Source organism: Molothrus aeneus, chromosome 2, assembly GCF_037042795.1.
Source record: "Molothrus aeneus isolate 106 chromosome 2, BPBGC_Maene_1.0, whole genome shotgun sequence".
Lineage (NCBI taxonomy): Eukaryota > Metazoa > Chordata > Aves > Passeriformes > Icteridae > Molothrus > Molothrus aeneus.
This window is the reverse complement of record NC_089647.1, coordinates 29,787,186-29,814,795: the sequence shown is the minus strand read 5'-3', so window position 1 is coordinate 29,814,795 and position 27,610 is coordinate 29,787,186. Positions and strand designations below refer to the sequence as shown.

Here is a 27,610-nt window from a genome sequence, read left to right as displayed (position 1 = left end):
GGGGACTAAGAAATTCCCATAGACCCAGTGCTTGCCTAATTCTGAGCTGAAATGAATCAAACTTCAACAACACTGTCAAGTGCTCAATTGCTAAGGTAGAAGTAATTAAGACCTTTTAGATCTCTTTCTGTTTCTAGCTTCTCTGTTTTTCCATTTCGTCAATTTTCAAAACACCTATGAAGCAAGGGAAAAGAGAGGTCAATGTATTATTTTAGTCAGAATCTGGTGACAAATATACAGAAAATTGGTCTACTTCACCCAGATTGTAAATCCAGTCGGTAAATTCCAAGAACAATGGGGAAAACCCTCAAATGTTAATCTGGTATGACAGACTTGGGTTTAGGTCACTTTGTGCTTTTCAGTACTGTGACAAGTCTCAGTGTAAAACCCAAAGCCCCTTTCCTTGAAAACAAGACCACTGGAGGTATTTTGTGCAGACATTCAGAGAAGTGCAGTGAAATGTTGCAGTCTGGAGACGGCGGGTTGATTTTGGTTGCAGTAGTGTTAGGGGAGGTTCTTGCAAGGAGTAGGATAGACTGGGATCTCCACCCCTTGCTGCAGTTATAAAGGCACTAACATCAAAGGAAGGAGCCAGGGAGGAGTTGAACAGCAAACTCCTTTCCTCTGGAGCACTGGGTGAGGAATGCTGCAGAGCTGTTAAACTAGTAGGCAAGGTTCTGTTTCATGGGAAGACAAGTTATCTCTTTCTTCTGTCTCCCAGTGAGAAAAATGTGGCTGAAGTTTCTTTTGGCTATTCTTCACTGGCATGCAGCAGCTGCAAAGGAACCTGAGCCGTAAGAACTACCCTCTTACTACTACTAGTGTTTGTGAAAAGGCTTTAAAGACAGTGCTAGTCAGTGTTAGTGATTTTTCTCTGAAACTTAAATACTGCCAGGGCTCATCTTTTATATCCGGACAGCTAAAGCAGAATGGGGATGCCAAGTGAATCATTCTCATTTAATATGATCAGACCTTCCACCAATTGCAGAACATCCATCGGAGTTGATGTGTGCCCAGAAAAGGCAATAGCAGTAGTGACAGCAGGGTGCTTTGCTAAAACCAGGTGGGCCCAGAGCTCAGGTAAAGAGCAAAAGGGCAAGAGCTGGGGGCAATAGCAGGACTGGGCTCAGGACTGGGCTGGTTCAGAGCTGCAGGACAGAGTGAGGAGCACTGGCAGTGCGTCCTATTTAATCTAAAGTAATTGGTGGGTACTTAATAAAAACGGTGTTATGTGTTTGCTTTATCCTGTTGAGGCTGTTTCTCCTTTACATATGAATGTGATCACTTTGATGTTGGAATTTCACAGGCAGTATGTCCTGATGGTGCCTGCTGTCCTCCAAAATGACTCTCCAGGTCAGGGTTGCTTGCAGTTCCATAACCTCAACGAGACAGTATCCGTCAGAGTAATCCTAGAATACAGCTCTGTTAATACCACTATTTTTAAGAAAACCATGACAGCAAGCAGTGGTCTACAATGCTTCAAGTTCAAGGTAAGTTAATTTTAATTTATGTCCCCATGGGAAAAAAATGTAAACCAGAACAAGAAAATTCAAGCAGAGAGCACAGAAAGGAACAAAGAGGGAAAGAAATAAGACTTGTTAAAGGAAAAAGGAAGCATAGGAGAGTAACATAGTGACAGAAAAGGAAGCATTTTTTGTAGACATAAATAAGAGGAAAAAGCTCAAGAAAGGTGATGAAGTTTGTTGAAGTGAGATTGTGTCTCATGGTAGGAGCCCAGGCCACAGATATTGCTGTTCAACAGGTTCTGGAGCAAATTACTTCAAGACTAACAACCTCCCCATGTTTCTTCTTTCTTCACAGATTCCTCCTGCCCACTCTGCACCCCTGGCTTTCATTTCCTTCTCTGCCAAGGGCAGCACCGTCAGCCTAGAGGAGAGGCGGTCAGTGATGATCTGGAACATGGACAGCATCGTCTTCGTGCAGACAGACAAACCCATCTACAAACCAGGACAGACTGGTGAATGTCCACTCTGTATATAACATGGGCCTTAGGAGGCAATTTCTTCAGACAGAATTTCTCTGTCTGGTGTTTTCCAGGCTGAGCTACATTCTAGGCAATTTCTTCAGAGTTCCTGTTAAAACTATTACAGTTATTTGCTGTGGAGCTTAGGGAGTCATCTTCAGGATGTCAGGAGACTGTCATCCCATCATCTCTATTATTTCATTTGTCTCTTCCTCCCCTGTGACAGAAGCTATCACTGCTGCTCTTTCATTACTGATGACAGGCCAGGATGGTGGGTAGAGGTGATTAGATTGATACCTGGCATAAAACAATGCTTCCCTCTGTGGTGCTGGTCAGCATCAAAATAGCCTAAACAACAAGAGTGAAATCTGTTACTTTAAAATTAACTATAAGTTGTTGAAAACAAAATCATGCTAGTTACCTTCTGGCCTCTGATGTGTTTGGACTCTAGATTTTCATTAGAGCTTTATTTTCTTGCAGAGTTGCATTCCTGCACTTATCCTATCCCCCTATCCATGCTTCATACATGGTCATTAAGCAGAGCTGCATTTTTCTGGATCCATTCCTCAATTAATTTCTAGGCTTTCAGGTTTCTAGCACACACGATAGGAAACCAGTGAAGAAGATTTCTTCCCAGAGATTAGTCACATAATGCAGCCATTAGACTAGATTAGTTTTGGTTTAATTCAGATCAGTTCTATCTACATAGATACATAGATACATAGAATGAAGAAAAGCTTACCAGTTGGAATTTCATGCCACAAAGGTGTGCAATATGGGTTGTTTATTGGTCAAATGGCTTGGTTTTGAGCTGGAGTAAGCAGCAGACAAAAACAAATTATGAAAAGGTAATACAGTTCTTATTTGTTCTGTCATTCCTTTCTGTGAGGTTAAACTTTCATGAAAGTAAACTTTTCATTAACTAACATTAAAGGAAACTTTTATGAAAGAGTACAAGAACTTGATGCTAGGGAAAATACCTTTAATCAAAGTCTGTGTAGGGCTCTTCTACCTTCAGATGCATTTTATTATGTGCATCCTGTGCAAGCAGGACTGTTGGAAGATCTGTGAAACTGGGAGTACTAATGAAAGCAAAACATCATGCTCAGCCAAACAAACTGTGGTCAATGCTAACACTCTTGCTTTTCTTGCTTTTCCAGTGAGATTTCGTGTTGTTGCCCTGGATTTAAATTTTAAACCTGTTCAGGAGAAGGTGAGTGACCAGTAATACTCCCCTGTATTTAAAATTGCTGGGAGACTACTTCTCAAATTTTAGATAGAGGATTGCTGTGGATAAAATGGGATGTTGCAGAGACTAAATGCCAAAGAATTAACCTGATTTCCTAAGCACATGCTGTAATCCAGACTTTCATTAGAGTCACAGGGAAGAAGGCAAGTGTGCAGCAGTTTGAATTCCTGACACAACACCTTCTGTTATCGCTGGGAAAGAGGTCAAACCCCCCTCCACTTCGTTACCACAGACATTATCTTAGCTCTGACCAGAAAGGCCATGGTTCAGTCTCCTGCTCTTACAGTTCAGCAAACGTTGCTTGCAGGCATCAGTAAATCATCCACCTGGCACTTTGCCTATTTTAGAAATGGGGGAAATGAAAGAGAAATTGCTGCCACAATTATTTATCTCCTCAGAGGTATTATTTCCACTGCCAGCAGTCCCTCTTCATGCTCACAGATATGAGGAAATTAATGGAAGGGTCTTCACTGGCCTCCTTTCCTGCACTTGTAATGCAGGAGACAGCACAGTGGTAGCAAAAGAGCTGGTGCTAATAAGAAGCCCAAATCATGGTTTATGTAACTCTGCTCACTCATACACTCTGAGATTGCACTAAAACCAGTGTGATCAGAAACTGTCCTACCATTCTCATTTCATCTCTCTCCTTTATGCAAGCTTCTTATTGAAGTAAAATTGCTGTTAAACTGATTAAAATAAGACACGAGGACCTCTGATGAATGGTATGATACTGAATATTGGTTATATGCTTCTCACAATCCTGAGGAAAAACAATTCATGTTTGATCAGCCACCTAATATCTTCTTCCATTCTGTTTTTTCCTCTTTCAGTACCCCTTGATTGCAATTCAGGTAAGAAATTTTTGCCTTTGTACTGCATTACTCCAGGCACATGTCCTTATATGAATGTCCTATATTGAATGTGTCCATACACAGACAAATCTCACTGCTCAGTACAACAGCAGAAATTAACAGAAACTCCTTAACACAAAACAAGGTTGCTCTGTGAGCTTGACATGGAAAGCACACCTATAATCATTACAGCAGTCAAAATCTGTAGTGTTCTTATGTCTGCCCTTGATTCTTCTCCCCTTCCCCCAATTTGCTCAACCTATTTTGGAATATATATTTTTGAAACTCTAGTGCTGCTAAAAACTATGAACAAATACAGGTTGTGAATACAACCACTAACTATGTCAGGGCATTTTCTGGGGATTTTTAAAAGAATTGCAGTTCATGTCTAGACAGCATACTTACAAGTTTTCGTGTTACACTGTGAAGTCAGGGGACTTTATTTTCTTTGCAGAGAGAACATATATCTTTTGAGCTCTCCACATGTTTTTTTTTCCAGCCATGGCTGTAAAGAGCCAAGGAAATGGTGTGAATGAGTTTTCTTTAATCTAGCTAGCATAACATATACTGAGAGGAAAATGCCACCCCAGTGAATGCAGAAGAAAGGTTTCCTTCCTTCTTCTGGCAGCTGAAAAAAAAAGCTGGGGTTGCTAAAGGCCAAGATTTGTGTGGGATAAACTTGGTTGAAGGGAAAGCACAAAGAAGATTTTCTTTCTCTCCCCTCTTGACACAAATCTAGAGCAACGTATACTAAAGAGCAGGAAAGAGCAGTATTGTGCAACCTTCCCTGATGAGTGAGACTAGTAAGTAGGCTGGCAGAGAATGCCTAAATTGGGAACAATAGATGAGAATCTAACAACATTAATAATAACATGAATAACCAGAGTACAAAGGTGCAATTTAACTTGATGCATGTGCATTAAGCAGCTTCTCCAGTGCATTAAAGCAACCTGCTCTGTTTTCTTCTTTGTTGCTGGTTTTGTGTGTTAGTAGCAAAAGATTTCCAAGGCAAAAAACCTCTGAGTCTGTATTCGTTTTTTCTTCAGGATCCAAGGGGCAACAGGATCTTGCAGTGGCAAAATGTGAAGTCGGAGATGAACATTATTCAGCTAGAATTCCCACTCACTGAAGAGCCTATCCTGGGGAACTACAAAATTATTGTAGCAAAGAAGTCAGGAGATAGAACAAATCACTCATTCCATGTGGAGGAATATGGTAAATGCCACCCTTTTTTTTAATTCAGTAGGAAACATTATCAGAGATGAGCCCATATCAAGCAACCTTCTTGACTGCAAAAACATCAAACAGCTTCCTGACAAATGCAGCTTCAATTAATTGTCATTAAGAACTGGGGAGATTAAAAAAGAAAGAGAACAGTAAAAAACCCCAAGAAAAATTTACAATTTTTCACACATAGCCAGCAAAATAATCTGCACAAGAAATCAGCACATTGATTGCAAATTTCAGTGAGACAAACTAAATTTTTTCCAGTTACGTCCATGAACTTTCTTTGCCAAAACTCTGCAAGGCATCTAGACATCACAGGATTCATTTCAGAAGTCCTGTCTTCTCTTCAAATTGTTGCAGAAATGCTTCAGTAAGCCTTTGCAGATCAGGCCAGTTCTTAATCATTTTGCCACCTGAGTTCTGAGATCCCATTCCTTCTATTACTAACAATAAGACATATCCTTTTTGCTTTCATCTTATGAGGGTCTGCAAATTTACAATATGCCAGTGTCGGGTTTTTTACTTATGCTCTCTGTCCTAGTGTTGCCAAAGTTTGATGTCACAGTCACGGCACCAGAAAGCCTCACAGTCCTGGATTCAGAATTCACAGTGAAAGTCTGTGGGTTGTAAGTACCAAGTGCAGAGTTGTTAGGAAATATGCTGAAGTGGAAGAAATTCCCAAAGACTGGGTAACAAGCCAGGGCTTAGAGAAGAAGCAAAAATATGTAGAGTCCCAGAAGAGGTTGGTGAGGATTGACTTGGTCTTTGGAGCTTTCATTTATTTGTGTGCTCATGTCATTTTATTGTATAAGTATTTGGTTCCACATGGTGTTGTACAAAGTAGGTAAATCTTTTGAGAGGCTCCCTGGTAAAGCAGGATGTGTCCACTCTCAACAACCCACTTCAGAGGGACACCTTCATAAAGCAGAGCAGCATTAAATTCTAGCTGGGATGTTATGGTTCCAGCTGTCTAACTCCCCCTCCAAGCCTGGTTCTTCAGAAGGACCTTGCTTCCACCAACACCAAGATCTTGTAATTTGGAATCCAGAGTTGAAATCCCAATCCTCTAGCAGATATGAGGAGTTTTGCTTTGATTTCAGTGAGCCTGGAACTCCAGATTGGAGACAACAGTCTTAATTTGGTCAGTAGCCACATCTGTTCATTATGTTTATAAAGGTATTTGTTTTTGCATTCAAAGAGTAGCTTTGTTTCATAAGTTTAGGTGTGAAAAAGAACTAATTTTGATTTCTGAGTTGTATTTTCTATTTTTTTAAAGCAGGACAGTTAGGATAAACCTGTGAAACTATTCCATGCTCTGGCTTCCCAGCTCACTGCTGTCCTGAATCTATTCCTGCACACATTAGCTTAAGACTGTTTTTCAAGCATTAGCTCATAGACCTCATCAGATCATATTTCCTCTTCCCCTAGGTATACCTATGGCCAGCCTATTGAAGGGAAAGTCAAGCTCAGTGTGTGCAGGGATTTTGATTCATACGGGAGGTGCAAGAAAAGCCCAGTTTGTCAATCATTTACCAAAAATGTATGATACATAATTATTATTCCTCTTCATGCTTGTCCTCTCTTCTGTGTTCTTGTTTCTCTCCCTTTGCTCATCACACTTAGCTTTCTCTCTTTGATGTTTCTCTTCACCCTAGTCATCTCTTTGCTTGTGTGACTAGCTAGGAGCTCGGGGCACCTCATTTCTCTTCTTGGCCTACTGCAGGCCTGAAGGATTGACATGCTTCTTCTTCATGACTCAGTTTCCCATAAACATGTATAAATCATGTTACAAGTACTGGGAAAAGGCTTCACTCACTAAAGAAGGATCCTGTATGTTGTCAACACCCTTTTCAAGCTCTGATCCTTGACAACAGGATTTGTTTTCTTCCCTGTCCAGCTGGAGACAGATGGTTGCCTCTCCCACGTCTTCAGCTCCAACATCTTTGAGTTACATCGCACTGGTTACATGAGGAACCTTGACGTGAAAGCCACTGTGACAGAGAAAGGAACAGGTAATCCCTTCCTGGCAGGCAGAAACAGCAAAAGTGGTGTGGTCAAGAAGGAGAGTAGGAGATAGCCTCTGCTTGCTGAGTACAAGAATGTCTCCCTGAGGAAGATCGTTTTTACAAGCACAGTGACCACCTGCAGGCAAACTCTGCTGATGCTCTGTGCAGGACAAAGTGTATCTTCTCCTGACTCTGGGCACGTCTTCCAGGCCTGCAATTTACAGCTGCTCAGGTTATTTCCATAACTCGGGTGATGAGCACCATACAGTTTGAGAACATGGATCGCCACTTCAGAAGAGGAATTCCTTACTTTGGACAGGTAAGCAAGAGCTTGGAGGGCTTGTGTTGAAGATGATTGACAGGCAATCACATAACAGCAATGATGGCAACATCTAGGGGACTGTTTGGGGTGGGGGTGTTCTCCCCAGTCCTTTTCCTTACATACAATGCCCTACTGATAATTCTGAATGCTGAAGACTATTAGTTTATTCTGAGCTTGATTCTGCCAGAAACACTTGAAATCAGAACAATTCATTATCTAGCATTTCTCTAACTTGCATTTTAAGCTTGCTATAAATCACTGCCTCTCCCTTCAGAACTGACCATCACATGTCAGCCAGACGTGGATAGAAACACTGGTGGATGAGGGAATAAAGAGGGAAAGGAATTTAGAGCACACAAAAATCAAGGAAATAACAAGACATTCTGTCTCAGAAAGGTTTTTCATTATTTTGTTTCATTACAATACCCACATAACTCTGTCAGTTGTTTAAAGGGTAGGGATAAATCTCTCTCCTTTGGTTCATTTTTTGCCAATGAGGAAAAAATAAGGGGGACCAGTAACACTGAAAGGAGACGAGATTATCTTTCAAGGGTGGGGTTTTTTCCCCTCTGTAAAGTCTGTATAATTTTCTTATTTGATTCGCATTCCCACTCTGTTCTTTTTCTTTAAAAAAATCAAAATGAATGCTCATTTCTAGCAACATAGAATTTACTTAATATGATCTGTTATTTGTTTAACACATAAACAGCAGAGACAGTGTAGACAAAATCAGAAAAATGTTGAAAGTAAAGATGTGGAGAAAAGGTTTTCAGCCACTGCAAATAGCAGCAGCAGACTCTCAAGACTAAGGAAGGAAAAAAGGAGGGGAGAAATTAAAATATATTTTTAAACTGGAAATGTATAGTCAGAAGGGACTGATCAGGAAAGAGATGATTCATTAAAGTTCTTGCTCCAGAAGAGAATATTATCAATGGTGTGGCACATGCTGAGGAAGCTCCTGCTCCAGACCTCATAAGGTAGCTCAGATAGTTGCCAGAAAGCAAATACAGAAATTTCAGTAATCAAGTATTGCTTTGAAGGAGGATGAAAAAGTAATTCTGCTGCTTGGAGAGCAAAGGAGTGCAAAATATCAGTATCTACACACAGAAAAACATTCAACATGTTTCACATTCCCTTTTACAGATCAAGCTGGTTGACAAAGACAACTCTCCAATTTCCAATGAGGTCATTCAGCTATTTGTCAATAACAGGAATACAGACAACTTCACCACGGATCATAATGGTGTTGCTGAGTTTAGCATTGACACATCCGAAATGCTCGATCCCGAGATCAGTCTGAAAGTAAGTACAAAACAAGGCTGAATAGAGACAAAGAGAGAGATGGCTGCTCTCAAACTGAACCCAAAAAAAGATGGAATTAGGTTTTAATTCTGGTAATAAAAATATGCTTTCTTCATCTTTCTTCATTGTGTAGAGCTCTCAAAAACTACTATAAGAGGAGTGAGGAAAACATTTGAGTTGTTGCAATGCAATGGCTTGAATGCAATGGCTTGCTGCAAGGCTGCTCTTTCCTTACCAGTTTTGATTTAGATGCAGTTCTTATCTGTACACATTACATGAACTAATAATTGTGATGTCAGAATGTGATGACGACTTCCCTAGTGATATGTGTCTGTTTTCCTTTTCTTCCCCACTCCATCTCCTGTTCAGGCAGTTTATAAAACCAGTGACCACTGCCACTATGAAGGCTGGATAGAGCCTTACTACCCAGAAGCGTCTCTCTCCGTCCAGCGCTTCTACTCTTGGACTGGCAGCTTTGTGAGGATTGAACCCGTGTGGAAAGATCTGAAATGTGGGCAGAAGAGGATGATCACTGTGCACTATGTCTTAAACACAGAAGGATACAAGAGAATCAACACCATGAACTTCTACTATGTGGTGAGTATGAGGTTGTGGGTTGGTTTGCTGAAAGGGCTTTACTGGGCAGCTCTCTGGCAATCCATCCACAGGAAATTACAGCAGTGAGTCATCTTCATGGTATTCTCTGTCCCCCTTTTCCCTTCCTTTTGCTTCTGCTTTGTGACCAGCAACAAGGTCCCCAGCAGCAGCAGTGGGAATATTCAGTATGCCCTAAGGCTTATGTTTAAGCATTTGACATCATCTCATTGTAGATTGTCCTGTCCATGCATAATGAACCTGATTGCTGCTTTCTCCCTCCAACTTCTGCCAACCCATACATGTCTTGATATTCTCTGCACAGGGCATGGCAAAAGGCAAGATTGTCCTTACAGGGGAAATTAAAGTTAATATCCAAGCTGGTAAGTTAAGTTGCCAATCCATGTTTTTGCATTAAAACAAACAAAGGAACAACCAAACACCTAGATGGTTGAATATAGCAGCAACAGGAAGGGCTGTATCTCTCTCCACCCATGCTTGTGTGCATGACAGTAACACTGCCACTAAGATCACTATAAAGTCAGGTTTAGTCCAGCAATTACTGAATTTTATATTAGTCAAATAGTGTTCTCTAAAGATCTTCCCAAAGGGTGACATAAGGAATGTAGAGTGTCTGCTTTAGGGTCCTATCTGAATATGGCCACATGTTCAAATCTGCAATAAATCTGAGACCACCTGGAATAAATCCAGGCCCGTCACCTCCTGGAATTTTGTTCAGTTTATCGCATTCAGATTGCTCCACTGACTGGTAAAGTTACAGACCTGTTGAGTTTGGCTACTATTAGAGTAAATCTTTGATATTCCTTCCTTATTGATGCCTTTATTTCTTCTGACAGGCCAGAATGGCACATTCACCATTCCCCTTGTGGTCAGTGAGAAAATGGCTCCAGCCCTTCGGTTGCTGGTGTACACCTTACACCCTGACAAGGAGCTGGTGGCAGACAGTGTTCAATTGCCAGTTGAGAAGTGTTTCAAACACAAGGTGAGAGGCACTAAGATATAGCAAGCCTTACCTGCTGTCAGATAAATACAAATTCTTTGTGTATACATTCATAAGAGATTTCCAGTTTTGTTTCTTGTTTCCTTCCCCTTCTCTCTACATTACACACTTTATTTCTCTCTTTTCTCTTTGGCCTTATATCTTTCCTCTACCACTACCTCCTGGCTTTATTGTCAGAAGACATACCTTCCTTTAACATTAAAAACTTTTCAGGAGACCCACATAAATCCCAAATTATTCTTGCCTCGCCTAAACTCTACTAGTTTTCGATTCCATTTTTAGACTTTCTATTCTTCAACATAGTGAACACACTTTAGACTTATCCCACTTCATCATTCAATCTAATTTTTTACTCTTTTTTGTTGAAAAATGCAATTTAGGTGTAGCAGAACTAAATACACACAGAAAAGAAAGCCAAAATAGTAATCTGGGGTTTAAGTATTTCTTCCTCTTTTTTTTTTATGGTACATTTTCATTCATCATTATAAACTCAGATTTCACCAGTAATATTTTTCTAATCTTTAGCTCCTAAAAGCTAAAATGCATGAAACTGTAGAACAGGACAAACCAAGTGAAATGAAACAAAATGTTTCTAGTTGCCCCTGCTATTTTTTTCCTCTTATCTAAAACAAATGTGAAACAGATTTTGTTCCAAATAGATTCAAAATCTGTTTTATACATTTGCTAACAGGGGCCATTGACCTAGGAAAAATATGATTTGCTCACTGTAGGAATTAGTGTATGTAGTCAAGTCATAATAAGGTTCCATTTGATTTGATAATGACAGCAAAAGAATCACACTTTGTTTTCAATCACTTGAGGTAGGCTTCATTTAAACTACCACAAGAATCTAAATATGCTTATTGCCTAAGTCCCTGTTATAACAGAGGCCTGGCCAACAGCTACAGTGGAGACCAGACATTCTCCTCCAGGAAGATCTTCTGTGCTTTAACAGAAAAGCCTTCCACTGTTCTTCTTGCCCTCCACTCACACACACAGTCAGAGCAGCCCCAGCAGCATGGGTCAGCTATGCCAACATCTGTTTGATGAATTTCAGGTCCACTTGGAATTCTCTGAAAAGCTGCTGCACCCAGCTTCCAATGTCAGTTTGGTCATTGAAGCTGCTGCCAACTCCTTCTGTGCTGTGAGGGCAGTGGATCAGAGTGTGCTGCTCCTGAAGCCAGAGACAGAGCTGTCCATGGAAATGGTGAGCTGCCAAATGCCTTGTCTCTTCACATTGCTTCTTCCTCCTCCATTACAGTGTCTCTCCCCTTGACATCATTAGACTAAGTTAGAGTTTTACAGCTTCTGGCATGTCCTGGTCATAAGCCATCTTTAGTAGGCAATAAACAGATTTTTTTTCCTGTGGACTGTAAGTCCTCCTTCATCTGGGATTTAGTTTAACCTGTGACTGGTCTCTGGCAGCACAACCCTCCAGCATATCTGCCACTACTCCCAGTTTTGTGCCATCAGCAAACTTGCTGAGGGTAGACCCTTGCTGCAACATCCAGATCATCAAGGAAGATGTTGAGCAAGATTAGACCCAGTACTGGAGTACCCCGTGGTACATCACTGGTGGCTGGCCTCCAGCTAGACTTTGTGCCACTATCAGCACCCTCTAATCCCAGCCATTCAGCCATTTCTCAGTCCAGGAAACAGAGCATGGTTTCAAACAGGCTGTCATCTCAGTTTTGGCAATTTGCAGTATTTGATGGTGCAAGTAAGGTTGATGTTTACGTACTCACAGTTCCTGTTTCCTTACCCCTCACAGGTATACAGCCTGCATCCCCTACAGGATTTTCAAGGCTACGTCTTCCGTGGGTTCAATCTAGAAGAAGACTCCAAAGAGCCCTGTGTCTCATCTGACCACATCTTTCACAAAGGCTTGTACTACACACCTGTAATGTCTGGATTAGGCCCAGATGTGTATCAATTCCTCAGGGTAAATGTCCTGTACATTACTTAAATATGCTTTAGTGAGTTTCTGCTTATGTAGTGTTAGATTCTGCAAACAGAATATTTTTATATTAGTAAAATATATCTTTATATTAGTAAAACTCATACATGACAAACTCTCCTCTTAGACCTCTATTCTCAATTGATTCTGGTGTCTGCTGTGATTTTCCAGTGCACACAAAGCTCCCAACAGTCTCTGCATACATGTCTCTGGGCACCTCTGTGCTGGCAACACAGCAATGGGAAAGAGAGAAGAATGGAACAAATCTCAGCTACAATGTGGTTACGGCTAACACTAAAATGTGTTTTTTACAGGATATGGGAATTAAATTTTTTACCAACTCGAAGGTTCGACAGCCAGTTGTGTGCACTGGTGAGACTGTACGACGTCAACCGTACATAGTGAATGCAGGGCACGTGGCTTCTGCACACCATGTCAAATCATCAGGTAACACAGAGGACAGGAAAGAGATTTTACCTTTCTCCTTAAAGGAGGAGGTATTCTTGTTATACACACATGGAGAGTACTCATTAACCACTTTGGTTTTGATATTAACTATTGGCCTGGCATTGAATGAGATAGCTAAAGCTAATGGCCAATGCCCAGAAGAGTCTTTCAAGTCTATATGTCTGATTCATCTCCAGTTTTATGCTGGGAATTGTTGGCAATTGGCAGTGTCATGCAAAACTAACACTGTTGGCATTGATTCCCTTCTGACCAGAACTAGCTGGAAAAGACTGTGAGAAAATGTGAACAGTAATCAGAGCTAAGAGTCAAGTGTTCTGAGTTCTAGCCCTAGGTCTCATGCTCATGAGAGACCAAAACACTTCAAGCAATGTTTTCTTTTTCCTTTGACACCAGGTTATACCTAACTGAGGGATATATTAACAACATTTAATAATATTGGTGTGGCATATGTGTATCTATGAATATTATATATTCTCAGTCAGAAGGTAATGGTAACACACTTATTGTCCTTCATACTGGCCCATGCACATTCAAACCTGTCCTTTCTGGGCAGCTCCATTATATGAACCAGGCTTTGCTAAATTCTCATTATCTCTTAACAGCTGAAGCTGCAAGGGAGGAACAAGAGAGGACACTCATCCTTGAGACTATTCGGGAATTCTTTCCTGAAGCTTGGATTTGGGATATAGTTCCAATTAAGTGAGTACTGCTTCTTTCATATCTTTGCCTTGCTTTAGGAGTTACTAAATATGTTCTCTGATGTCCTGCAATCCCTTGCCAACTCTTCTTCCTTTTTGGCCCAGAAGACCTATTTTTTCAGTCATCAGCTGCTCATCTGCCCTTCTCTTTTCCATGATCTAATTCCAAAGATGTCCTTAAAGACACCTGTTGCCACAATGTGTGTACCATGAGTCATATTCCCTTCCTCAGAAGAAGGACACATCTATTTAAAATACAGATTTGCAGAACAAGAACTCTGAGTTGTCTTTCCAAACTCAAGGATATGATGGGCAGAGGAACATTTAAATGGTTAAAATTTTCTCAAATTTTAGTGATAAATTCCAGGGATTGTATGTGGGATTTCTGCAGACAGAAGAGGGGAAGTTCTGGTTCTCAAAACTTGTTGCATATACTGAGAAGCAAGTTATCTGAAATTTACCCTTTCTAAAGCTTTCATCCTTTCTCTCCATCCCCACCAGCTCTACTGGAAAAGCCAGCATCTCATACACCATCCCTGACACCATCACCAAATGGAAAGCCAGTGCTTTCTGTGTGGAAGGGTTGGCTGGATTTGGCATGTCTGTGCCTGCCACCCTGACAGCCTTGCAGCCTTTCTTTGTTGACTTGACCTTGCCATACTCCATCATACGAGGAGAGGATTTCCTGCTTAGAGCCACTGTCTTCAACTACCTTGACCAGTGCATTAAGGTGTGTACTTCTGCCCACATTCCTAGACCTTATCCCATCTCCAAAGAAGCTGCAGCAAAATGATTGGTGCAGGTGGCTGGATCTGCTCTTGACTGAGGTACTGCTCATTCTAGCTGACCACAAATATCCTGACTGGATTTGTCCTCTCAGAACAAGCACTACAGAGCAAAGGGAGATCTTGTGAGCTGTACTAGGCCAGATCTGTAAAGCAACTGTATCAAGATCCATAGAGAAAGGAAGCAAGTGCTTTGCAGAGTATCATTCACCATCCACAGATATGCAAGCATCAATGGTTTCACTGGGGCCTTCTCCTTGAGAATCAGGTGTGCAGAGGATGCTTAACATCCTGTGTTAACAGTGAGACTCTTGAGAGAAGCAAGAGGGAAAACTGTTCAGGTTACATCTGATGGATGATTAATCAAACATCATCATCATCCAAGGCCTTAATCTGCCCTACACTTAACTCCAGATGTAAGCAGAGAGTGTCTCACCCCCTCTAACAATAAAGCACCATTTGCAATATGGTACAAAACCTTCATCCCATTACACTACTCTTTCTGTTCACAGATTAATGTCTCACTGTCAGATTCCCTTGATTATCAAGCCAAACTCATCTCCCCAGAGGATGATGGATGTGTATGTGCCAAGCAAAGAAAGACCTATGTCTGGAATATTTTCCCCAAAAAAATTGGTAAGTGGTTTGAATCTACTTGATTTCATGTTCCAAGATTGATACTAATTTATATCTTACCTGAAAAAACTTAATCCTTTTCCAGCCCAGAGAGCTTGGCCTACCACTGTTCTTCCCAGTTCTCTGGTTTAAAAAGCTTCTCCACAGCTTCAGTGTCTTTATCATTGCCATTTTTAGAGATCAGTTCTCTTCCCATATGTCTCACCTAGAGTGACTGACCATGCATTATGCATCCTGCATGGCAGAGGTCCATTTCTTTCCTTTTTTTTGCTGCTATTTAAGGTAATGTGGTGTTCAGCATTACTGCAGAGACCAAGGATGATGAAGCTTGTGAAGATAAAGCTCCCATGAACATCAGTGTTGCCTACAGGGATACCCAAATCAGAACACTGCTGGTTGAGGTACTACTGGCAGCTCTTACTGTTTGTCCTGCCTTCCTTTTCCCAAGGAAACTAAAACACACTGGAAGTACCAAAAGCAAGGAAAAGTTTTTCAGGTTCTCTAAAGAACTCCTGGTATTGCTCCACCTTCATTTGTCTGGGACAGGGTCTGGCTGTTGAATCTAAGACCAAGTCCACTCCCATCTGATGTCCGCTTCCATGAGGATCAGTGGGTGTTGACATGTCTCCCTCGTGCAGAGGAGAAACTGGAAATGAGGGACTCCATCTGATGTGATCTCCCTTTTAGGAGCAGCTACATCATACATGAACTTGTAAACTGTTGCTCCAATCCACTTGTTTTGTGACGTAGGAGGTTGGGGAAGGGGGTGGCATGTTGACACTGGATTTCTTCTGCATGCTTTTGTCTCATCCACTGCAAGTGTCTTTTCTTTCCATCTCCTCGCAGCCTGAAGGAATCAGAAGGGAAAAGACTCAAAACTCCTTAATTTGTACAGAAGGTAGGGGTCTTATATACTACTGTTGTGAGAAGAACTGAAAGGAACTTTGGAGTCTGCACTCTTTCCTGCAGTGTTTGTTGATGCTTTCCCTTTCCTTTTTCCCAGAGTTGTCCGTATGACAGCTAGTATGAGTGTAATATGAGTGAAAAACATGTTCCCTGCTACCAAATTCTTGTGTGGTCTGGTGCATATCACTGTGTCTTGCCCAGATGTGCTCAGATGCTGCAGAAAGGCTGCTATAAAGCTCTCAAAAGGAGATGACCTTTCTGTGCAAATTGTGTCCTCTGTTTCATTCACTCATGTTGAGTGCTGTCCTCTATTCCATGGATACCTGTATCTTACAGCTTTCCACCTCTGGTGGGAATGGGAGAGGGAATGTAATGTTGCTTTCCACACCATCTCAGTGCTGATGGCAAACAGCTCCTAAGGTTTCCTGACTGGCTTAAAGAGGTAAAAAATCTGCTCTACCAATAGTGTCACTGAATGAATTCCCAAGGGTCACAGATAATACAACCTGTGAGCACCAACCTTACCCTGTTTCACTGGTTTCTATTGAGCAATGACAGTGGCCATGCCACTTGATCTTTTTTTCACAATTTTGATTTTGCTGTGTCCCCTTCTCTCTTCGTGTTCTTGGTGAATGCTGTGAGTTTCATTTTATTGCTGTCATTTGTGTGCAATTTTGTACTGTGCAATTTGTAACAGGAACATTTCACTGTTATAATTAGCATTCCTCTACAAATGACAAATATTTTTCTCCACAGATGATGTAGTTATTCAAGATATATCTCTAGAACTACCTACAAATGTTTTGGAAGGATCAGCCAGAGCCTCCTTTTCTGTTGTTGGTAAATATATCATTAATAAAATATTTAAAAAAAAAAGAACATATAGAAAATGCAACATAAAAGCTCTTTCAGAATTCAAAATGTGAGCTTCCACTCCTAGTGTGGGAAACTCTTGAGAAAAGACTGATTCTCATCTTGTCCAGCAATGCTCTGCATAAGCAAGATGAAGTTTAAATACCAGTTGCATCACTCTTCACTATTCTGTTTAAATTTAGTGCATTTGAAAGTCTTTCTCTGAAGCAGCAGCACAGTTCTGACTTATGACCTCAGCCAGATTCATACCAGTATGGCGTTTTTCTACACACTCACCTACAAATCAGAGATGCCAGTAGAATCTATTCAGTCTTTTCAGGACATGGATTTGGTTACATGACTCACTAGCCATAAAATCCTTGCTTGGTAATGTTGGTGACTTTTAGAAGCTCTTTCCAGAGATCCCTTGCTGGGTCTGTGCTACCTTTCCTAGAAATAAAAACTAAGAGGTGGTCTGTGATACATCTGCGTTATCAACGTCCCTTTGCAGCATTAGCTGTTAATTTTGCAATAAATGCTTGCAATAAATAGCTCTGGCTATTCCCTTCCATCCTCTGGAAACAGAAGTTTCCTGTAAGTTCCCTTCATTTCCAGCACAAAGTATCTGCTTAAAGTGGCACCAAAACAAGGAGTGCTTCTGGTAAGGGCAATTAGACTTGTGCAAGGAGAAGCAGGGAAAAGATTCTTTGTTGGCTGCAAAGCAGAACAAAGTTCTGTTTGGAAGCTTCCAACCCCTGCTAGGCTTTTATGACTCTGCCTGTGGAATGGAAATTACTGGTAATTTGAGCGACCACTGATGTTGTGCTGATCCCTCTCTCTCATCTCCTCTTCTCCAGGTGACATCATGGGCACTGCCATGCAGAACCTGCAGCAGCTCCTCCAGATGCCCTTTGGCTGTGGGGAGCAGAACATGGCCCTCTTTGCACCCAACATCTACGTCCTGGACTATCTGAACAAGACAGGGCAGCTGAGCAGGGAGGTCAGGTCCAAGGCCACTGGATACTTAGTGAGCGGTGAGAGCTTCGTGGTTCCCTTACAACGTGTGCTGAAATTCCTGTTGAGGGCCAGTGAGCAGAAGCAGCAGCAGCAGCAGCAGCAGCAGCATGTCTACCTGTGCAGGTGGCATCACAGTTGTAGCACAGCCTGGAGACCCAAGGATTTGCCCTGAACAAGACATTTTTTATTTTCCTTTATCTTCTTATCTTATGCCTTTTTGCTGACATTCAGCTGCCATGTTTTTCCTTTGAGTTTTTGTCTTCTAATCCCCTTCTCTTTTCCCACTCAGGCACAACATGTATCCCGATCCTGTATGCTTAGTTGGAGCATTGAGCTGATAGAACCCTGCCTATTCTCTCAGTGTTTCTGCCAGACAAGATGTTCCTTACTTCCAATTCATAGGATCCCTCAGAGCTCCCCTCCTGCTTGTTAGATATACATTGCCTTTCCATTCCTTCCCAGACAAACATGTCAGCAAACAAAATAGGGTTTTGCTTTTACATCCAAGAGCACTTCCTTTTCCATGTTCTTGCAGGCTACCAGAAGCAGCTCTCATACAAACATCCTGATGGGTCCTACAGCATCTTTGGCACCAGAGATAGGGAAGGGAACACCTGGTGAGTGACTGGGAGCAGAATTGGCTCAGAGATGAATTTACATTCAATTATTATGAATTTACATTAGATTATGGTGCAGGTAAGAGGCAGCTCCTCTGTCTAGGACTGGGCGTTGGGAAGTACAGAAGGAAATGTCTCTCCATCCTCTGCCAGGCCAGGAGCATGAAAAGTAGTTGATCCCTAAAGACCCAGCTGACTTTCTGATTCACACTCCTGCTGTCTCCAATGAAAGCCATTGCACTGTGGTGCTCTGTAGACAGGACCAGCTACAGAGTGTGCTGGACATCCTCCCCATGTCCCATCTAGCTACCACTCCTTTAACTATTCTCTCTCTGAGGAGAACACAAGGAGAAAGCAAGGCACCAGCAAGCTGGCTGTAAATCTCCATGCTCTTCAGCAGCATGAACGAGAGGGCTGTTCTTCCAGTGCTCATCTCACAGCTTCATCCTTCCCTTGCAGGCTCACTGCCTTTGTGTACAGATCATTTGCACAAGCTGGTCGCTTCATCTACATTGATGACCGTGTCCAGTCTCAAACCCTGCTGTGGCTGTCCAGCAAACAGAAGCTAGATGGATGTTTCCGGAGTGTTGGCACACTCTTCAACAATGCCTTGAAGGTTGCAGAGAATTACTTCTTGGTCAAATTTATATTTTTCATTAAGAATATGTTCTCCTATAACTGCCAAAAACTATATTTCACTCCAAATGCCTGTCTTCTTCCAAGGGCTAATTCTCCACGTCTTATAATGAGTATTTTCAGCTCAGTCAGCTTTTGTACACATGCTTTACATGTTATGTGCACCTGAGACAGGATTACAGGAGTGTAAGCTTGAAGGAGTGATTTTTGGGATTTAATAGCAAAGAGCTTCTCTGGATTTGTGAGCTATTCAAGAGCTATGTGACTGCTCTCTTTCCCTGCAGGCTGCCTCCAGAACTGTCCATACTCTCTCAGCTGGGACATGGCAATTGATATTCAAAGGCTCTCATCTGTGGCATTTACAGATTATTCCTCTCTCCATGTTGTTTCCAGGGAGGAGTAGATGACGAGCTGTCGCTTTCTGCCTACACCACCATTGCCATGCTGGAAGCTGGGCACTCCAGTTCGGTAAGGAGACTTATCTGATACTCAGATGGAACTGGTCCCCAGCTGTTGCCTTGGGTCCAGCATCTGCTAAATTGTCTAGGTAGCAAGAGAGAGAAAGAGAGGGAGGGAGCGCCCAGAGTAGGTGACCATGCTCTGTATCTGCACTGGTTGCTATGATAGAGAAAATCCCTATCTCTACATCTCTTAAACCACCAGTCTTTGAGCAGAAGCTGTACAAACCTCCATGGGATTACATCTTCTATTTGCAAGACACAAAACTTTTAGTGACACCCTTTAGTTTCCAATAAAAAGACTTGACAGATAGAAACCTACACATGACAGGAAGTAACCCACACACCTTGGCTTAGCCTCAAAGACAGCCCAGCCAAGAAAGAAGGTTGTTGCAGGTAAATCTATAAAATCTACAAATGGAACTAAAAGGAATGTTGGAAAAACAAATGTCCATCAGAGCAAAAGCTGATCTGTCCTTTTCAAAATTTGGCAGTACAAAGGCGACTAGAGAGGAGATGTTAGACTTCAATACATGAGTTAGCCTCCACTTTTTCATAGCCTTTCTGGACACATGGAATCAAACTAATTTTTTTGTGGATGTAAACCTAGTACAACATTGCAGAATTAAAGTTACACCAAAGTCAGTGAGGATGGAAACCACTAAGTTAGATTTGTTCAAGACAACAAACTCTTGACTATAGAAATTCAGAGCAGATAATTATCATGGAGGTAAGCAGAAGGAATTATCTGTGAAATCTATAGACCAACCTTGTCAGGAACACCATTAAAAGCTACTTGATTTGTTTGATGTTTCCTGCAAAATCCCTCCTTGAATAATTCTGTATTCTCTCTCCTGAAGTCATTATACAAGTTCAAGTCCCACTCTCATTGCTGTGATAGTGACAGGATGAGGAACAAGTTTAAAGAAAATAAATTTTTGAGCAGGTGAAGACTACTGTCCTGAATTAAACCCATGTGCTTTTTTGTTTTTAAGTACCCTGTAATCCGAAATGCCTTTTTTTGTCTGGAAACTGCATCTGAGAAGAATATCAGTGAAGTTTATACCCAGGCACTCATGGCCTATGCTTTCTGCTTAGCTGGCAAGGCAGAAAAATGTGAATCATTCCTTGAAGAGTTACAGAAATCAGCAAAGGAAGTTGGTGAGTTTCAGTCACTTGGGGAATTTGGGAAATGTGAAGATGGAACAGATCTTACTGATGGTCTAACCTTGACAATATTGAGAGAGTGGACACGTGAGCCAAACCACATGAATGATCTGTGGAGTTAATCTGCAGTGCTTTCATTGATGTGCAGGGAGTCCTTCTGAGGAAGAGGCCCAGATACAGTGAGACTCCAAGGCAGTACAGAGCACAGAGCAGTGACACCTGTAATCAGTTCTGGTTCCTCTCTTTGTTTATTCAGATGGCTCACAGCACTGGGAGCAGGAGGAGAGGTCTCCATCAGACAAATCTCCCTCCTTCCTTGACCATGCCCCTTCAGCTGATGTTGAGATCACCAGTTATGTCTTGTTGGCATTGCTCTACAAACCCAACCGGAATAAAGAGGATCTCACCAAGGCCTCAGGGATTGTGCAGTGGATCATCAGGCAGCAGAATCCCTATGGAGGTTTCTCTTCTACCCAGGTGCCAAAACTACCTTCCACTCCACAGCTAATCCTAGGAACTGGGGCACTGTTTTAGGGTTCCAGCAGGGCTCTGACTACCTAATCCTGTTTCTCTTTTCTAATTGCTATCTGAAAGAAACCAAACTTTTATATTAGGAGACCAAAATACATTTTCCCCCCTCTTCTTAACTATAGAAAGGTTAAAACCCTACAAGAGTAATTTGACTAGCAATAAATAGATATTTGTGTAGGGGATGAGCCTAGAAAACACCAAGTCCCATCTGTCAGATGACCTATCAGTTCTGTGTAGCTCCCCCAGAAAACACAGGCTTCACCACTATGAAAAACTCTAGAAGTGCACTCTGCTTCTCAGATTTCATGTTCTGAGACCCTTGTGTCATGAGAGAGATTCTCCTACCCTAAAGCATACACAAGAGAATGAAATGGCTCCTTTTGTACAGGAACCCTGGAATTATACACAAATTCAGGAAGAAGCAACTGTGATGGGTATTGCAACAGTGACTTTGATCTCCTCTGCACTGCTCATGCTGTGTAGCCAATTGTCTTTTATTATTTCTTTTTCTTCAGGACACAGTCATTGCCCTTCAAGCACTCGCTGCTTATGGTGAGGCCACCTACAGCTCTGCTTCACAAAACAGAGTCAAGATCACTTCCAAAAAGCCTTTTGAGAAGGTATTTTTTGTCAACAATGACAACAGGCTCCTGGTGCAACAGACTCCCCTTCCAGAGGTCCCTGGGAAATACAGCCTGACAATGAATGGCAGTGGATGTGTATTTATGCAAGTAAATGTCTGCTTTCTTCTTCATTGTGTCTCACATTTTGCATACAAGATAGTCATTGTTTTGATGATTTTCTAGCTGACTCTTCTTTATTTTTCCTAATTGCTTGATTTCCCTAAATCATTTAAACACTCTTTTTCCCATCCCACATCTCTGAGTCCTGGGGAGTTCTGGCATGGAAAAAGAGTCCTTTCTGATCAACATCTGGTTTCTTTCTGGGAGGTAACTCTGGGTACAAGCACCTCCATTGTTAAAGAGAAGTCTTATGTGTTCATCATTGATATAAGCAAGCATCTTCCACATAAAACCAAGTGTAACATTGCCAGAAAAGTTCACTAAGTCTTTTTGTTTGGAATGCAAAGAAAATCTTTGGCATTCTTGAACAAAATGGTTTTTTCCTCTTCCAGACAGCACTGAGATACAACATTCACCTTCCAGAGGGGTCCTCTGGATTTCTGCTTTCAGTACAGACATCAAATGCTTCCTGCCCACAGGACAGACCAGCAAACTTTGATATTGTCCTTGTAAGTAGGTATGTACCACCAGCAAACCAGCTGCACAGATGACAAGGCACACAGAGAACATTGCTGTGTGTTTTCACTGCAGCTTATGAAGTCAAGAACCACAGGCTGATCAATATGCTGATGGTGTCAGCCTGTTAGACACAGTGTCCCCAAAGACCCTGACAGGGCCCTCTGTTCTTTCAGTTACATGGGGAAACGCAGCAGCTCCAACATGCTCATCATTGATGTGAAGATGCTCTCTGGCTTTGTTCCTGTTAAGTCATCCCTGGATAAGGTAAATGTAGAGGAGCAAGGCTAAATTACCAGAGGCATGGTTAAGAACCATTCAGCCACAGACCCTGTGAGGTGTTTGCATGGCTGCACTGTTCATTCCTGCGTGGAGGGAATGCCCTCCAGGGAGCTTTGAACACAATGACACTCCTATATTTAAAACTAGGAAGGGTTTCAGCTCAAGCCTGAGCAGCTGGCAGCTACAACTGGGCACTGCCCAGGTAGGGAAAGGGTGGGAAACCTCTCAGACTAGCTCTGAAATGCAGATCACACCAGAGTCAGGCAGAATTCCCCAAGTGAATTGCAGTGACTTGTGCATTCAGAAAGAGCTCATACCCCCAGCTAAGTCCATCCTTTTGTCCATCCTTTCAATCTATTCAGCAACATTTGGACTCTAAAAGTCAACTACTAGCCCTTGAAACTTGACTAGGAGAAGAATGAATACCACAGACATGCAGCAGTAGGGTCTGAGGCAGCACTTGTTTTGCAATGTTTTACAAATATATTTACCTCCATTTTCTTGTTTCAAAGCTCATTGACAGTCAAACAGTGATGCAAGTAGAAAACAAGAAAAATCACGTCCTCCTTTATCTGCAAAATGTAAGTTCTGGTCACTGTCTATTTGATTTTCACAAATGATGGAAACAGCATGTAATAGGTATAACCACAATATGGATATACCCTATATGGTGCATTTATCATGTTCTCCTCCTCAACAGTTTTCTACTGTTATCACTAAGCTGCTTACTTCCCAAACTGCATGTAACTTTCCAACCTTCCAAACAGCTTCAAACTGACAACTGTCCTGCCAGCAACTAAAAAATCAAAAATGTTCATAAAAAAACAAGCACATTGAAATTAAACAAAATTCTTTCTTATTTCAGTAAAAAGCAGATAAACACCAGAAAAGTGGTTCCCTTGTGTTTATGCCTCTTTGGTAGGCTTCTTATAAACATCAGTCTTTCCAACAGCACAGGAAACACTGCTTTCATTCTCCTCTGGAAAGATTTTCTTTGCTTCTCTTACACTAGATCATTGCAAAATTTTACTTGTAATCTAATCCCTGAATCAGAATTTACTTAGTAAATAATTTGCTCTGGGCACAGTAGAACTAACAGAAGCCAATACCCCAGTGGTGGACTCTGTAAATTGATTCTCAGTTTCTTGGTGGCACATGATGTCCATGTCTGAAATGGGAGGGATTGGAATACCAGATTTTATCATCCTGATCATTGGGAGATCCTGGAAAACTAAACTCAGTCCCTTTGGGCAATTTTCCCACCTCTGGCAATAGGATATGCAATAATTACAGAGTCAGGTGATACAAGCAGGACAGAAAATCTACTAACTTTTCAGTTCAGTTTCCCGTTGGACTCTCCAAACATGTTTTGATAATGGCTGTCCCATATCTGTGGGTGTGGCATCAGTGGGATTTGGAATATGCAGCCTGTCAGTTACCCCCCTTGTCTGCTCTGGATGGTACTGTACAAATAAAAAAGACTGATGTGATCTCTGACCTTCCATCCCAGCTCTCACAGAAGAAAAGGAAAGAAATCACTTTCTCGGTTGAGCAGGACTTTGTAGTGGCCCACCCCAAGCCAGCACCTGTGCAGATCTATGACTACTATGAAACAGGTACAGCTTTGATTTTAACCAGTGTGCAGTGTGGGGACAGGGACAGCAGAAACATGTGCCCTAAGGGACACCCAGAACCAGCCCTGCTGCAAACAGCACTCCTCTGGACTCCATCAGCACCTAAATCTAGGGCCAGGGGAGAGACTCATTTCATTTTATTCACCTTGGTCTCATGCCCAAGGTGATCAATAGACATGACTAGAAAGTTATGAAAATACTTGCACCAGAATAAAGGATATTTCAAGGATCTCCAGTTTAAGCATGCATAGGTTATGTCCACCTCCAGGGAAAGGCACAAGAAGAGTTCTCCAGGGTAACAAGAATGTTTCTATTCTTCTTCTCCAGAAGAGTATGCTGTTGCTCAATACTCATCACCTTGCAACAAGGTTGTTGCAGGAAAGGACTGTGGATTCAAAAAGGTAAGTGAAAGCCAGAAAATAACGAAACAGGCAGATAAGAAAGTGAACTATAAAGCAGCAAAAGCAGAATGAGTAGAACAGGAACCATTCTCAAATAAATGAAGTCTCCTTAAGGCTTCTCAAAGAGCAGAGACAGTGGCCAGGTCCTGTCCCATGACACCAGTGGAATCCAAGTGGGCACCACGCTGCTGTTCATGGGAAGAGCTTAGCATCTAGAATGAAAGCCAAAGTACAGAATAATGTAAAGACTGGGAAATACCTTCAAAGCTTCCTCAAAAGCACAGATACGTACCAAAGAACCATTTATCTATGGCCATCCTCAAAAGTCTTCCCTCTGGAGCCTATGCTTCCCAGACCCAAGCAAGGTTTTCCACATGGACTAACAGAAACTTTTTCTGGGACAGTAAATACATTATCTGAGGAGAACACAAGGTGACACAAATCATGGAGGCAGTGTATTAACTAGTCAGAGGCATGATGCTGCTGGGCTGTAGGGGAGGTCAGGTCTGCATCCTGCTCAGCACAGCAGTTCTGCTGACTGCTGTCTCATGAACAGTTTCTCAGGAGTCCAGGCACAGCTTGCTGCAAGACCTTGGTCCAGCTTTTGTCTGTTTCACACAGTAAGAACTGACTACCCTGTATCTTGAAAAAAATGCCTGTGTTTTGTAACCTGCAACTCTTGGTTCTCACTGAGGTTATTTTCTTTCCAATTTTCACCTGCAGGAGCATCAAAAATGTTGAACAAGTGGTCAAGAACCCTATTTTCTTCTGTCATGAAGTCCTGGAAAAAGCCATTGCATCACAGTGGGACTTAGGAATCACAGTGGGACTCCATGACGTTAATTGAGCTAGTGTCTGACGCTCTGTTTCCTTTCACAGCAGAGGTCTCCAGCTCCATAGCATAATCATGTATACCTTTCCACCAATAAACCTCCTTTTTACATTGGGCATTGGCTTTTTTTCAGTGCCACAGAACAGGCATTTTGATGATAGTGCACATGCCATGACTGCAGGCTGGGGGAGGATGAGGAGAGGAACACACCTGTCCTGCCTGCAGCACTTTGCCTCGTCCCTCAGCTACAGCTGATAACCCCTGGCCACTCCTGCAATACGCATGGTGTTCAGTCCCCTCACATCCAGAGATGATACCCACTGCTCATAGCTGCTGGACAGCCCCTCATCTTTCCCCAGGCCTGTGACAGCACTGCCTTTGCCCCTCTGGCATAAGAGTAAGGGTTTAGGTGAAAACATCACAGAGTGACTGCATCATGCTCAGCAGGGGACAGGTGAGGAAAGGGACAGCTTGCAGTCCAGACCTGTGAGTGCCTGGACCCATATCCTCCATCTCACCCTGCCACGCCCTCCAAGTCTGGCAGAGTTTGTCCAAACCAGGCCACGATGGATCATGGTAGGAGCCACCAGCAGCGACCGTCCCCATTTTCCCGCACCTCTGCTCATCCCCTCCTTCATCACTCTTGGAGCCGTGGTGGTTTCTGCAAACACTAACACACCAGCAGAGCAGCATCGGGAGGGCCCGGGAAAGAAACACGGGTGCTGCTCCTCTTTCCCGGGAGCAGCAGCGGCGCCGGCAGCGCTCGCCCATCCCGCGGGGCTCCAGGGCCGCGGGTCCCCGCTCCGCTCCGCGCATCCCGGCACCGGGGATGCGGCCGGGGGACCACGGGACCCGCGCCAAGGGGCCCCAGCAGGAATTTAAGTGCAAACTGCTCAGGTGCCGAGGGCTAACATCCAGCCGAGGGCTGGGAGGTGTTCGACAGGATCAATCCCACCAGGAGGTTTGCTAATGGCTGCATGCGAGCTTGCATTTTTTTTTCGGTGAAAATTAACCATCAGGGCAACAGAGGATATTCCTCTCCCCAAAACATTTTTTTTTCTCTCAAAGAGCACTAAAAAATTTGAGTTTTAGTACTCCATGGGGCTTGCCATGCAGGATATGCATTATACTGATGTTATAAAAAGCCACTTTCTTAAGTTCCACAGACAAGGAATTTGTTGGGACATGAAATAGCTTTGGGTACATTTCTGATCTCCCTGCAGAATGTTAAAATTAAAACATCACTGGCAGTAGGAGGAAAAGGAGGAAAGCAAGAAAAGCTGTAAATTTTGCACTTCTGGCACAGCCCAGATTGTAGCAACTGACTTGATTTACATGAGCATCAGGCTGGACTAAAGCAAGAGAAATCAATAGTTATGGTAACAAGGCTGAAAAGGAGAGCAGACTGAGTGGATGTGGATACAGGGTGTATATCTTCCTGAGGAATGTAAGGCCAATTAAGTTAAGGCTTCAGCATCTCACATGGAACTCATAAAAATCCCCTCAGGTCTGGCCAAATATGTTATTCTGTTCTGTTGAACATAGTTTCCTGGGAAGAAACAAGGTCCTGGGAAAAAAAAAAATAAAGTGCATTTTTATCATACTTTTGAAATCTTATCTTCCTTTTAGGTCAAACCTGCCTATTAAAACATGAAATGTTCATTTCCCACTGCACTCTCTTCCTTTGCATACTGAAAATGTAATGTTTGTTGCCCAATTTTATCCTTCAATTCAAACATATAATTGCTCATTGCAGTCAGATCTAATAAATACCCCATGCTCACACTCTCCCTCCAGATTTTTACATCTAGATCATGTCTCCCTGGCTTCCACACCCACAGGGAACAGCAATATTTTTAAAACACATTCCAACACCTCCAAGATATCTGGAACCTTGGTGTCATGTTTCAGCTCTAGG

The 27,610-nt window shown here is 42.3% G+C and overlaps 1 protein-coding gene and 1 long non-coding RNA gene across 2 annotated transcripts in view; one reads left to right on the top strand and one right to left on the bottom strand.

The window, feature by feature from the left end:
- The window catches only part of LOC136571695 (uncharacterized), a 44,197-nt gene that overhangs the window by 10,117 nt on the left and 6,470 nt on the right, over positions 1-27,610 (bottom strand). The gene's annotated exons all lie outside the window — the stretch shown is intronic.
- On the top strand, positions 715-25,760 carry LOC136553506 (ovostatin-like). Its single transcript, XM_066545101.1, has 36 exons — positions 715-794; positions 1,307-1,490; positions 1,822-1,978; positions 3,145-3,197; positions 4,064-4,084; positions 5,131-5,299; positions 5,853-5,937; positions 6,740-6,851; positions 7,209-7,323; positions 7,527-7,636; positions 8,783-8,941; positions 9,311-9,538; positions 9,861-9,918; positions 10,393-10,538; positions 11,614-11,763; positions 12,328-12,498; positions 12,828-12,960; positions 13,584-13,680; positions 14,181-14,409; positions 14,977-15,100; positions 15,383-15,501; positions 15,947-15,998; positions 16,763-16,846; positions 17,716-17,892; positions 18,411-18,492; positions 18,952-19,108; positions 19,522-19,596; positions 20,582-20,747; positions 21,010-21,230; positions 21,800-22,015; positions 22,420-22,544; positions 22,720-22,810; positions 23,338-23,406; positions 24,336-24,441; positions 24,787-24,860; positions 25,740-25,760. The coding sequence occupies exons 1-36, from the start codon at positions 730-732 to the stop codon at positions 25,758-25,760; spliced, it is 4,401 nt and encodes a 1,466-aa protein (XP_066401198.1). The 5' UTR covers positions 715-729.